The sequence below is a fragment of the Rana temporaria genome, chromosome 3 (genome assembly GCF_905171775.1).
Source record: "Rana temporaria chromosome 3, aRanTem1.1, whole genome shotgun sequence".
Classification (NCBI taxonomy): domain Eukaryota; kingdom Metazoa; phylum Chordata; class Amphibia; order Anura; family Ranidae; genus Rana; species Rana temporaria.
The window spans coordinates 264187895-264200995 of record NC_053491.1 but is presented as its reverse complement, the minus strand read 5'-3'; the positions used below and the strand labels follow the sequence as shown (position 1 = coordinate 264200995).

Genomic DNA, 13101 nt, shown 5'->3' with positions numbered 1-13101 from the left:
ATATATATATATACACACACACACACAATATTACTGTGCAAATGTTTTAGGCAATGGTAAAGAAATTGTGTAAAGTAAGAATGCTTTAAAAAATTATATATTATTATTGTTTATTTTTATACAATTTATATAATTTACAAATTGTAAAGTGAGCAAACATGTATTGCCAAACAGCCAGTTAGTAAATGGTTATTGGAGAGTTTATTATGATGCTCATCTTGGTCTCCACAGTCAGCTCCAGTGCAACCTACTCCCAGTTGTGTGCTGCTGTGAGCATCACAATAAACTGTCCAATGACCGATTACTAACTGACTGTTTGGCAATACATGATGGAAACCTCTGCTCCGTTACCTGGGGTACCTGTATGTGCAGTTTTGGGCTCATTTCCTTGCGGTTCTCGTGGTTCCATCTGGTGCATGTCTGCGCTGCCCTCTCTGGGAAACAACTGATCACTTACTCATCAGTTATATGCAATATTTGTTTTTTATAATTTTAACTACTACTACCCATTTGACATAAAACCTCTAAAGGATTATAATTAGTCCGAAACATGTAAGGTGTCTGACAGTATGTACGACAGTTGGCCCACCAGTATCTATGGGCAGTATGTGCCAGACATACAGAATGCGCTATTTTGGGTATTCTGTATGATCTTATATTCATAGTCGCATTAACACTATATGATGTTCACTGTTGATTTGTACTATTTTATCATATTGTTATATTAGAATATATATATTTTTTTACATACATTTTGGTCTGCCTGCCAAAAAATCCATGAGGGGTTTTACCGTGCTATATGCACCAGGTTTTTTTTTTTTTTCCAACATACAGTAAACGTTATTAAGAACTATCTTCAGTGTAAAGAAAAACAAGTAGTCATGAAGGTTATGATTTGACCCTCACAGAGCTCTGATCTCAACATCATCACATCTGTTTGGGATTACATGTAGGGACAGAAGGATTTGAAGCAGCCTACATCCACCAGTTCTGTGATTAGTTCTCAAAGATGAAGAACAACCTACCTTCAAGTTGCTGTGTGCATGTGTACCTAGAAGAATTGATGCAGTTTTGAAGGCAAAGGGCAGTCAATCCAAATATTGATTTGATTTGGATTTCTCTTCTGTTCATTTGCTTTCCAAAATGTTAATTGATACAAATAAACTATTACACTTCTATTTCTAAAAGCATTTTTAATTTACAGCATTTTTTCACACTGCCTAAAACCTTTACATGGTACTTTTGGGCAAGAGATTTGTAATCCTGTCCACAAAGTGGCGCCAGTACCTTTTTGTTTTCAGTTTACAAGACAGAACTGAGAGGAAAACCTGCAATTCTACATTAATTAATAAAGCAACCCCCATTAGGTAATTTATGACGCAAGCCTGATTATTTCAGTTCTTTTGCATCTCACGCTAGAAAATAATTTTGATTGGTTGCCATAATCTACACTGTACATTTGGTGTTTAAATATATGTGACAAACTTGTGACTAATAGCAATTAACCCAGTTATAGCTCTAAGACAACATAGAAAATGGGTGGGTGAGAGGATTTGGCTTGTATGTCCATCTGTGGCCCTTGACTTATACCAATTACAGTTTTAAAACTGTTCCAAAGGGAAATTATTGCGAGAACATCTTTTGAGGGAACACTTTGAAGTTAGAAATATATGTTGACTGGTCAGTGAAAGTGCAATCTTATTGGTTTTATTCTTCAGTGGTCATTAACCTGTGTGACAGTAGGAGATGGTGTCACTGTAAAATCAGATAGGTTGGGGGACACAGGGTGTGCACATTTGCTTGATGCAAGACTGCAGAGCATAGATGTGAACTGGAGAAGACTGCTTTTTCAGCTTTCTCCAAGTTTTGGTATTCCGGCATGGGGCTCTGTAGTTTGGAGATTCCATAGTGTCTTGGGTGGGACGGGATCTCCAGGCCTGTGTCCAGATTTTGTGAATGGCCTGCAGGGTGTGTGCTCAGGTGAGCACAGCCCTTACAATGAGAGTATGGGAATAACTCAAGTCTCCCAGTTGGAGACTACTTCCCACCAAGAGAGACAGGAGGTCTCCAGGAGTCAGAGGGGCTGCAGGAGGCAGCCAGAACGTGTGACTGCAAGAGGCAGTGCAAGGGCCTGAGGACTAAGACCAGAGCGGAGCTGTGGGTGTTAAAGTGAAGCCATCCACATTGATGAATCCTGTGGTCTGTGTGACGAGGATAAGGAGCAGAGGTGCTGCTAAAGATGGTCTAGTATTTTATGTTGTGTATATCTGCGTGGGAAACCTTTATGTTACAGACTTTTATTTGCCTTTTTAATAAAAATTGGCTACCATGCCCTAAAATATAGTACCTTTCTGGCATGAATCACTGACAAAAGCATCTACCACGAGAGCTAATGGTCCCTGATATTACACCTGGAACAAGTGAAGAGATGCTGGTACGCACATCACTTGTTTATGGTCAGTGTTTTAAAGTCTAGGTTAACCTAAAACAAACAAAAAAAATCAGCACAAGGTTCATCATTCACCTTTAGTGAACTGTATTCCTTGCGCTGAAATCTTTCTCCTCTGATGGATGGAATTTGCTCCATCGGTAGTCCTGTTGACTATCTCCTGCCTGACATTCTTTGACTGAACAATCGAACGCACCAGGTGGATGAATGCACTGTTAAGTTATTTTGACAGCCAGCAAAGTCAGCTTTCAGAATGCAAATGCAAGAGCAAAAGGTTTGTCAATCTGTGCTGGTAATCTATGGCCAGCTTACTACTCAGATATGCAAGTGCACTTGTAACAGTTGTAAAAAGTTAGCTGTGTAGCCGTAAGGTTGCATTTACACGAAACCATTTCCTGAATGTGTGCAAAATCATGCTGTACAAATGAGCGTTTTTGCACATTGTCTCACCACATGTCCATTCATTGAGTTGAAATTAATTTACTGCTCTACTTTTGACAAATCACAAAGTAGTTCATGCACCTTTTTGAGCTTCAAGCTTTGCACGTTTTTAACCACACGTTTTGCAGTGTGATATTTTTTATTTTTTTTTTCATGTCAAGATTGTACATATGTTTTGCCATGTTTAAATTGGTTTCACGAGTGCAGCATGCTTATTGTGTATGTTAGTAATTTAGTTCATGAATTTCAGATGTGGCTTCTCCTCTTCAACTATTATGTCTCACTGTTGGTCTGTTGCATTGATGCCTAGTGTCAGTGACTGGTAGTGAGGTGGGGGAAGTGGTGGAGGCCAGGGTCTGAGTTCATCTTCAGGAGCTGTATAGATGTCTGCATAACTTAACACTGCAGGCTCGCATAGATATGCATAGGTATTTGTAGGCACATAAATGTGCCCACTAACAATATTACTAACAATTCATTAAGTTTAGTTTGGACACAGGTTTGCTTAAATGTTGGTATTTTTGGGGCCTAAAAAGGTTTGCCATTTAGAATACAAATATTAAGTGTTGTATTTTAGGAAGAAAGTAGATTTAAAATGATATGAAATATTTTATTTGCTCTTTAGGCAAATGCTGATTGATCTTAAGGAAAAAGAAATCCCTGAACTAAGAAACCAGTTGGTGGCAATAAACCGAGAAATACAGCGTTTAAAGAATGATGTAGAAGAGCAAGAAACTCTGATAGCAACTTTTATGTCTGAGGAAGACAGTGCAAAGGCCTGTCTACAGGACATATCCCTAATGGAGAGGTATCAGGTAAGTGGCAGAGTTTTGGCCTCTGTTTAATAAAGCACTAAGCACTGTCTAATGTTTAAAACCTGTAACAGTCAATCAGCCTTAATTTTTTCTTGTTCTGAATGAAAAACCTTAATATTTTCCATTAAATCCCTATGTTCAGGTGTGAATGGAGCCTAAAGAGGGTCTGTACACTGATAATCATCAGGGCACGGATTATCAGTGTCCTGATTATCCGTACTGTCCCAACAGCGCTCACCAGTGCTGCCAATCTGTGCCCACACGTGCTGCCAATTAGTGCCGCTTCATCAGAGCCCACCAATTGTGAAGTGAGTACAAATAAATGCGCTACTCAAAAAATGTAAAACGGAACCCCAGCAAGGGGAGTGAAGCAGCTACACAGGAATGTGACATATTCAAAGGGAGTGAGAATGATAATGTAGTGCTACATGTGAGCCGTAGTAACACTAAACTATGTATACCCATTAGGGTGTGACCATATAGTGTGATGTAAAAAATGCTACGCAATAAATACCCAGCAAAGTGAACAAAAAGGTGATAAACAGTCCACAAAATATCAAATGTAATCAAAATTGGAAGATGTAGTGTCCATCATAAATGAATGAAATCAAAAAGATGTCATGAGATAGAAGAAAACATCCCAACGGAAATCTTCAGGTGAATGATGAAATAGATATGCGCTTACCAGAAGCGTTGTCATACAACGGATCGATCGAGCTTAGAGTGTCCCAAACGTCTGTTCCATAAAAGTGTCAGCAAGAATCCAGAGAAGGATGGAATCTACCTCTTTGGCGACCAGACCAAGGACGGATGGATGGGCCTGATGTTCCTCAGCCACAGATTACTCTGGTATAGAAGACCCGACTAAGTTGTTGGTATGGCAATCATTAGGGATCCACCAGACATCTACGTGTACCCGGTTCAGGCAAGCAGCAACCCTGATAAGGAAACCAACTGGAGAGAACTCAAAAAGCTTATCTTCCACAAATTCATGTAAAGAGAAGAAAAAATAGGGGGCTCCAATGGTGTAGGTCAAAAAGAGGTTTTAATAATAAAAACCAGCATACATGGTAAAAAAGTGATCACAATTCATAATTCTAAAAGCAGTATAGGGAGCAAAATGCATAGCCCGACGCGTTTCATTCCAAAAAAGACATCTACAGGGGCATCAGAGTGATCGTTTTTTATTATTAAAACATCCTTTTGACCTACACCATTGGAGCCCCCATATTTTTTCTTCTCTTTACATGAATTTGTGGAAGATAAGCTTTTTGAGTTCTCTCCAGTTGGTTTCTAACACCCTTATCAGGGTTGCTGCTTGCCTGATCTGGGTACACGTAGATGTCTGGTGGATCCCTATGATTGCCATACCAACAACTTAGTCGGGTCTTCCATACCAGAGTAATCTGTGGCTGAGGAACATCGGGCCCATTCGTCCGTCCTTGGTCTGGTCGCCAATGAGGTAGATTCCATCCTTCTCTGGACTCTCGCTGACACTTTTATGGAACAGCCGTTTGGGACACCCTAAGCTCGATCGATCCGTTGTTGTATGACAGTCGGGTCCAACGCTTTTGGTAAGCACACATCTATTTCATCATTCACCTGAAGATTTTGTTGGGATGTTTTCTTCTATCTCATGACATCTTTTTGATTTCATTTATTTATGATGGACACTACATCTTCCAATTTTGATTACATTTGATATTTTGTGGACTGTTTTTCACGTTTCTGTTCACTTTGCTGGGCATTTATGCGTAGAATTTTTTACATCGCACTATATGTTCACACCCTAATGGGTATACATAGTTTACTGTGACTATGGCTCACATGTAGCGCTACATTATTATTCTCAGTGCCCACCAATGCCTCCTTTTTTTTTTTTTTCCTTTCAGTCTTTATTTGTTTATTTGGCAAAAAATAAACCCCATGGTGATTAAATGCCACCAAGAGAAATCTCTATTTGTGTGAAAAAAAAAAAAAATTAACATTTTGTTTGGGTACAGTGTTGCATGACCACGCAATTGTCATTTAAAGTGCGACAGTGGACAAGTGGTTACAGTAGAATTCAGGCTTAAACCTAAGTAGCTTTAAAAATACCACTTCTAAAACTTATGCTGACTAACCTATTTTTAGGCAACTCCAATCTAGTCATGTTCTCTCACCTGTGTGAGCCAGCGGCCTATGCAGGGGAGAGGAGGAAGTGCCAAAAATGGCTGGGTCATAGAAACCTATGAGTGAAGTCACTGCTCCAGGCTTTACAAGCTATTGTCAAGAGCTCTCTCCTCTGGAGCTGCCACTTTTGGTGGTCAGTGGGAAGGTTGTCCATTACATTGGTGGTCAGTGGGAAGAATTCTCCTTACATTGGTAGTCAGTGGGAAGAATGCTTCTCTACATTGGTGGTCAGTGAGAAGAATGTCCCCTTCATTGGTGGTCAGTGGGAAGAATGTCCCCTGCATTGGTGGTCAGTGGGAAGAATGTCCCCTTTATTGGTGGTCAGTGGGAAGGATGCTCCTTTACAGGTCCTCCTTGCAATTCAACTTGCCTGCCTGAGGACTCGTTCTGCTCTGCGCCCCTCTCTCCACCCACTCTCCGCCTCCGCCCCTCTCTCTGCCCACCCTCTGTCCCCGCCCCTCTCTCCGCTCAGTCACCTCCGCTCTCTGCCCGCTCTTCGATAAAACGTATCAGACTGGGCATCGGGAGCATTTGCTATATCTATAGCTCACGGTACATTAGCATGGTGGTCAGAAAGAATGCTCTTTACATTTGGGGTCTTTTGAGAAGAATTCTCCTTACATTGGTGGGTGGTCTTTGGGAAGAATGCTCCCCTCACAGGCTGCTAAAAAGATATCTGGTGGCATATGTTATATATCGGAAGGCAGGAATTTCACATTGCTCAAGGAACCCCTAGTGGCCTCTGGAGGAACCCTGGTTGGGAAACCCTGGTCTACAAAGACCTTTTTTGTTAATGAACAGCATTAGCAATTCGACGATTGTGTCAATCCCGAAAAAATGTTCACTCTGAAAATCATTGCATAGCTCTATTTAGTAGAAAAAAATAGTTCATTATTACCAAGTGAACTTTTTTTTAGTAAGGTAGTAGATACTGTGAAGTCTTCAACAAACATCTCACTGTTCCAATTGAAGATGTTTGAGATGCTCTTAAATTACCTTCTGCCCTTGTGCTGATTCCCTGAAACTGGTCATGATACACATTTCTAGAATGTCTTTCCTTTCTATTCACATGCGCAGAATCCTATACCTGAAAAGGCCCGGTCAGCTGAAGTTGCCTGGAAAAGATACCTCATACTTATGCACTTTAATGAGTTTGTCAAGTGCCTTACCAAAGAGATGTCCTCCTTTTAACCACTTGACAACTGGGCACTTAAACCCCCTTAATAACCAGATCAATTTTCAGCTTTCGGTGCTCTCACATTTTGAATGACAATTACTCATGCAACACTGTACCCATATGAAATTTTCGTCCTTTTTTTCACACAGATAGAGCTTTCTCTTTGTGGTATTTGATCACCAGGAGAGCCCTGATCCAGGCATTAGGCAGGGACGTGGTCAGCGACAGTGAATGGAATTGTTCGGGCAGCAGGCAGAAATATTGTCCATAGTCAGTACAGGCAGGGATACTGTCCATATACAGTCCATAGTCAGTGCAAGTAGAGACATTGCCAGCAGTGCCAAAATATTGGTCCTGATAGTAAGCACGAACATGGTCCAAGTAGCAGGCCAGAAAAGAATAGGGACAGGGGTAGAGGCTTCTCCCACCCAAATCTCTTTGAAGCCCCCGAGTCTCCAGACCCTAATCTGGGAATGAGAAAACTAAAAAATGTGTTTTCTTCATCCAGAAAAACAATTCTGGAGCCCCTCACATATGTGAAACCCCTGTGTTCCCACTAGAATAGTAGGGTAAAATATCAATCCAAGAGGCAGGCAAAAAAACATGGTCAAACAGTCCAGGGTTCCTGAGCAGGCAGAGGTAGGTAGAGTTTGGTGTTAGGCAGAAGCGTGGTCATATAACAGGCCATGGTCAGTTCCAGAGCAGGCACAGGTAGGTACAGTTTAGCGTTGGGCAGAAGCGTGGTCGTATAACAGGCCAGGGTCAGTTCCAGAGCAGGCAGAGGTATGTTTTGCGTTAGGCAGAAGCGTGGTCGTGTAACAGGCCAGGGTCCGTTCCGGAAAAGGCATAGGTATGTACAGTTCAGTGCAGTGGCATAAGGGGTGTGGAGGAAAATGACAGGAAATGAGAACTACGTTTACCATACTTCCCTAATAATGTTGTAAAGTATGGGACTGGCGGAAACAGTGACCTATACAGAGGCCTGGTTGGGAAGGACAATTGGGACAATAATACGTGGTGTCTCTTCTGACTGAACATCTGACAATTTATGAAATGCCTCTTCCAAATAGTTAAAGAACTACTCCAGCTTTTCTTCCCCAAAGCAACAGATGCATTGTGCATGTAAATGAATTACAACCTCACTGTCAGATTGTGTGTAACTTGCCTACTTTAGGCCCCATGCACACGAAACGCTGTTAAACGCATGTTCAGAGGCAGTTGGACACTTTTCCCTTCCGTTCATGGACAGACACAGCAGCATTGACCTTAGGGTTATATACCTTCCTTCTAGGAGAGACTAGGCAGAAAGAAACAGCACTTTAAGTGTTAAAAACACTTCTCTCAGTACAGCACCTCCCAGGGGGCGTGTCCCCCGGGTACATCCCACTCTCTGGAACATCCAGCCTCAGTTTTAATCTGCCTAGCGTCATGAGAGGCCTTTCTGGAGCCCATGTGCTCTGGAGATTTTTTGCATTTTTTTTTCGCTTTATTTGATTTTGTTCCTGCATTTTTGGATCCTGGGATCTACTATCAACTGCCGACTGGGTGACAGGCTGGATCTTGATCCTTGTAGTCCCCCCATGTTCGGCCATCGAGTGTGTGTCAGTCTTTAGCTAGGCCGTCCACGACATACCCCGTTGCTCCAGGGGCGGCCGGTGAACTACATGTTCCAGGGCACACATATGACCGGTCTCTATGGCTGTGTCAGTGTGCCGGGCCGACAGCCATGCTGTATCTACCTGCGGACGTTGGGTCTGTCTGGAATGCCTCCAGCCGGTGGTCGCAGGATGGGTAAGTAGTATCCCCTTGCCTCGGCAGGGTGTTTTCGGCTGGTGCTTTTCTGGGGAGGTCGACTGAGGGTCTGCCCTGCTTTCCTCTCTCCCTTCCTCTCCCTCCTTCCCCATTCTGGGTGGCGGCTGTGAGGTGGGGGGTTCATCTGAGGGGGGGCTTTGCTACTGCCGGGGGGCTGTGCTGCTGTGGGGTACTGTATTTTTTATTGTGCTAGTGCTGTATTTTTTTTTATTGTGATGGTGCTGTGACAGTATCTGCTGTGTTTCACTGTGTGTTTAACACGTGTACGGCCACCATTTTGCCGGAGCCACGGTTCTATATGTCAGCGGCCTCTAGTGTCTGGAATAACGGTGCCAACACCGCAGTTTTTTCTTCCTGAGGGAATGACACAGCACAGACAGCACTCCCGGCTCTGCACAGTGGTACAGCCTGGTTCTGGGTGGTGAGTCCCCGGGGGTCCCCTGCTCTCTGTGAAAGCCGGGAGGGTGGCCGGTGGGTCCTGTTTTTTTCTGCAGTACTAAGGTGGCATATTTAGGTGGGACAGCATGGAGTCTGAACCAGAGGCTTCTACCCCAACCATGACAGAGTTAACCCTTAGTGCCCCTGCTCTTGTGGCCTCGTTGGATGCTATGACGGCAGTCCTGGAGGCGTTTGTTGCCAGGATTGAAGCGGCAAGTGGCCAGAAGGAGGGTAAAAAGCGCCACCTCCCTGAGCCTGCTTCTGGGGATGTCTCTGACGCAGAATCAGGTGCTGCTTCTGCATTTGGCCCTGGTTCTGTCATGTCAGATGATGCAGACTCACGCGGACAGTGAGGATGACTCTGCTTCAGGGTCGAAGCAGGATAAGGAATTTGTTGGAGCTCTTATCACTGCGGTGCGGGATACTCAAAAACTTAAGGATTTGGTGGAGGCATCAGACATGCCGGTCCCTTTTGGGTTCCGCAAGCCACCCCGCACCACAAAGTGTTTCCTTGTGTTCCGTATCTGGACGAACTGTTATACAAGGAATGGGATCGGCCGCAGAAAGTTTTTGCAGTACCAAAATACTTTGCGGTCCGTTACCCACTTTTTTAGGAAATCCTCCTCAAAAGGGTATCTCCTCCGTCAGTGGACCCTCCGGTGTCCAGGCTGAACAAGGCCACCATGTTGCCTGTGGAAGGGGCTCCCGCCTTTAAGGACCCTGCAGATAGGAGAGCTGAGGCTGTGGCCTGTTCCTTATTCACAGTGGTGGGGTCGGCAGTGAGACCGGTTTTGGCCGGGGCTTTGGTGTCGCAGACACCTACCGAACGGGCTAAGTCCCTGGTACAGGAGCTGGAGGAGCATAATGCTCCTGAGCTCTGTGTGGACCTGGCCGACCAGTTGGTGCAAGGTCTGAAATGTGTCTGTGAGTCAGCCCTGGATACGCTCCCCTTGCTCTCCAGGGCCTCCGCCTACGCGGTGGTACTATGCGGCCTTGTGTGGCTAAAGTGTTGGTCTGCGGACTTACCCTTTAAGGGTGAACGGCTTTTTGGGGTGTCCCTGGATGACATCCTAAAAGATGCCACAGGCGGTAAGAGCACTCTGCTCCCGCAATCTGGGAAGAGTAAGGAGCCTCGCCGTAAGCAAGGGCCCTCATTTACTGCCCCCAATCGTTTTTTTCGCCCACCAAGTGCGGCAGGAAAACGTTTCCAGGGTGCTAAGGCGTCCACTGAAGGGCAAAAGCGCCCCTGGTACCGCAAGCCCAACAAGCCTGCGGACAAGTCTGCCTCCGCATGAAGGTTTGCCCCCGACCACATCTCGGGTGGGGGGCCGGCTTTGTGAATTCTCGGCTCGGTGGAGGTCTCTTCTTTCCGACCGTTGGGTTTGCGAAGTAGTTTCCTCGGTGTACAAGATAGAGTTTCTCTCTTGTTTACCAAACAGATTTTTTCCCTCCAACCTCCTCCGGATCGCCTGAAGGACCTGTCAGGAGCTGTCCAGGATCTGCTGGGCAGGGAGGTGGTTGTACCGGTTCCCTCAACGGAATGGTTTCAGGGGTTTTACTCCAATCTGTTTGTAGTCCCCAAGAAGGATGGGGTCCGTCCAGTCCTGGACCTCAAGGCCCTCAATTGCTTTGTCAAAGTGCAAAAATTCAGGATGGAGTCGATTCGCTCAGTAATAGCAGCGCTTCATCAGGGGGAATTCCCTAGCATCCTTGGATATCAAGGACGCGTACCTACATATCCCAATATGCGCGAAACACCAGAGGTTTCTGCGCTTTGCGATCGGGGAGGACCACTTTCAATTTGTGGCTCTCCCGTTCGGCCTGGCTTCGGCACCACAGGTTTTCACCAAGGTGCTCGCCCCGATCCTGGCCCTGCTGCGGTAGCGCGGAATCGCTATCGTGGGATACCTGGACGACCTTCTTCTGAGAGCTTCCTCAAGCTCAGAATTAGAAGAGGACGTGTCTATCACCTGTCAGACCCTCTGAGAATTCGGTTGGCTGCTGAATATACAGAAGTCAGTGCTGGTACCAACTCAGCGGCTGGAATATCTGGGGTTGGTCCTGGATTCCTTGGAGGCGAGAGTTTTTCTCCCAGCGGAAAAGCTGCAGAGTCTGCAATCTGCGGTGCAGCGGTCGGCGACCAAGAGATGAGCGTCGCTTCGCTTTTGCATGAGAGTGCTGGGTCTGATGGTGGCCTCTTTCGAGGCGGTTCCGTATGCCCAATTACAGAAAGAGATTCTGTCACGTTGGAACAAACTTCATGAGTCGACTGACCAAGTCCTCCCTAGTGTGGTGGCTGATGTCTCCGGTACCCTGGACCAGGAAATCGTTTCTGCCATGTCACTGGACAGTGATCACGACGGATGCCATCCTCTCCGGCCTGGGGGGGTTGTCTGAGGTGTCCAGTCAGCCCAGGGGCGCTGGTCTCAGGAGGAGTCCCGCCTTCCAATCAATGTATTGGAGCTCCGAGCAATCAAGTGGTGTCTCTCCAAGTGGTCTCTGGGTCTGCAAGGCCGACCGATCAGAATCCAGTCCCACAACGCCACAGCTGTGGCATACGTCAATTATCAGGGGGGCACACGAAGCTCGGATGCAGCGACGGAAGTCGCGCACATCCTCCAGTGGGCCGAAAGCCAAGTTCCAGCTCTGTCGGCGGTGTACATTCCGGGGGGTGCTGAATTGGCAAGCCGACTATCTAAGTCGCCAAAAGCTAGACCAAAGAGAATGGTCGCTACACCCGGAGGTGTTTCAGAGTCTGTGCCAAAAATAGGGCACTCCAGACGTGGACTTTCTAGCGTCTCGTCTCAATCGGAAGGTGTCACGATTCGTGACCAGGTCGAGAGACCCATAGGCGGACGCGTCAGACGCGCTGGTGGCTCCTTGGGGTCACTATCGCCTAATATACGCTTTCCCTCCCCTTCAGCTTCTTGCTCGACCTGCTGCGCAGGGTGGAAGCCGAGGGATTACCAACAATCCTGATCGCCCCAGATTGGCCGCGCCATCCCTGGTGCGTCTGGTGGCAGACGTTCCCTGGCGTCTACCCCTGTCGCAAGGTCCTATCTTTCACCCTGCTTTACAGTCGCTGGCTTTGACGGCGTGGCTGTTGAGAGCCAGGTGTTGAAGGACCGAGGTCTGTCAGGCTCGGTGATCTCTACCATGCTACTAGCACGGAAGTCTACTTCACGAAAGATTTACCATCGTACGTGGAAGGCCTACATCTCCATGTGTGAAGAGATGAAGTGGCACCCCCGTACATACGTGATGTCCCGGATTCTGCTGTTTTTACAGCGTGGAGTGGATCAGGCTCTCGCCTTAAGTACGGTTAAGAGTCAGATCTCGGCTCTAGCTGTTTACTTTCAGCGACCCTTGGCGGCGCACTCCTTGGTGCGTACGTTTGTGCAGGGGGTCCGGCATGTGGCCCCTTCTGTGCGTCCTCCACTGCCTCCATGGGACTTGAATTTAGTTCTTTCAGTGCTTCAAGAAGCTCCGTTTGAGGACATTCGGAAGATTCCTTACTCCCTACTGACTTTGTCTCAGAAGGTGTTTTTTCTGGTGGCAATTACTTCGGTCAGACGAGTTTCTGAACTGGCGGCCTTGTCTTGCAAGGCTCCTTACTTAGTCATCCATAAGGATAAGGTGGTGCTGCGGCCGCAGCCATCATTCCTTCCAAAGGTTGTTTCGGCTTTTCACATTAATGAGGACATTGTTTTGCCATCCTTATGTCCTTGGCCGAAGGAGGCTACTTTGCATTCCTTGGACGTGGTTCGGGCCCTACGGGTGTACTTGTCTGCTACGGC

The 13101-nt window shown here is 46.1% G+C and overlaps 1 protein-coding gene across 2 annotated transcripts in view; it reads left to right on the top strand.

Annotated features, from left to right (window-relative positions):
• RAD50 (RAD50 double strand break repair protein) overlaps window positions 1–13101 on the top strand; it is a 269333-nt gene that overhangs the window by 154259 nt on the left and 101973 nt on the right. For both annotated transcript variants that reach the window (XM_040344638.1, XM_040344639.1), the window contains exon 15: window positions 3516–3705. In XM_040344638.1, the coding sequence (XP_040200572.1) occupies window positions 3516–3705 (190 nt within the window). The remainder of the gene's footprint in view (window positions 1–3515; window positions 3706–13101) is intronic.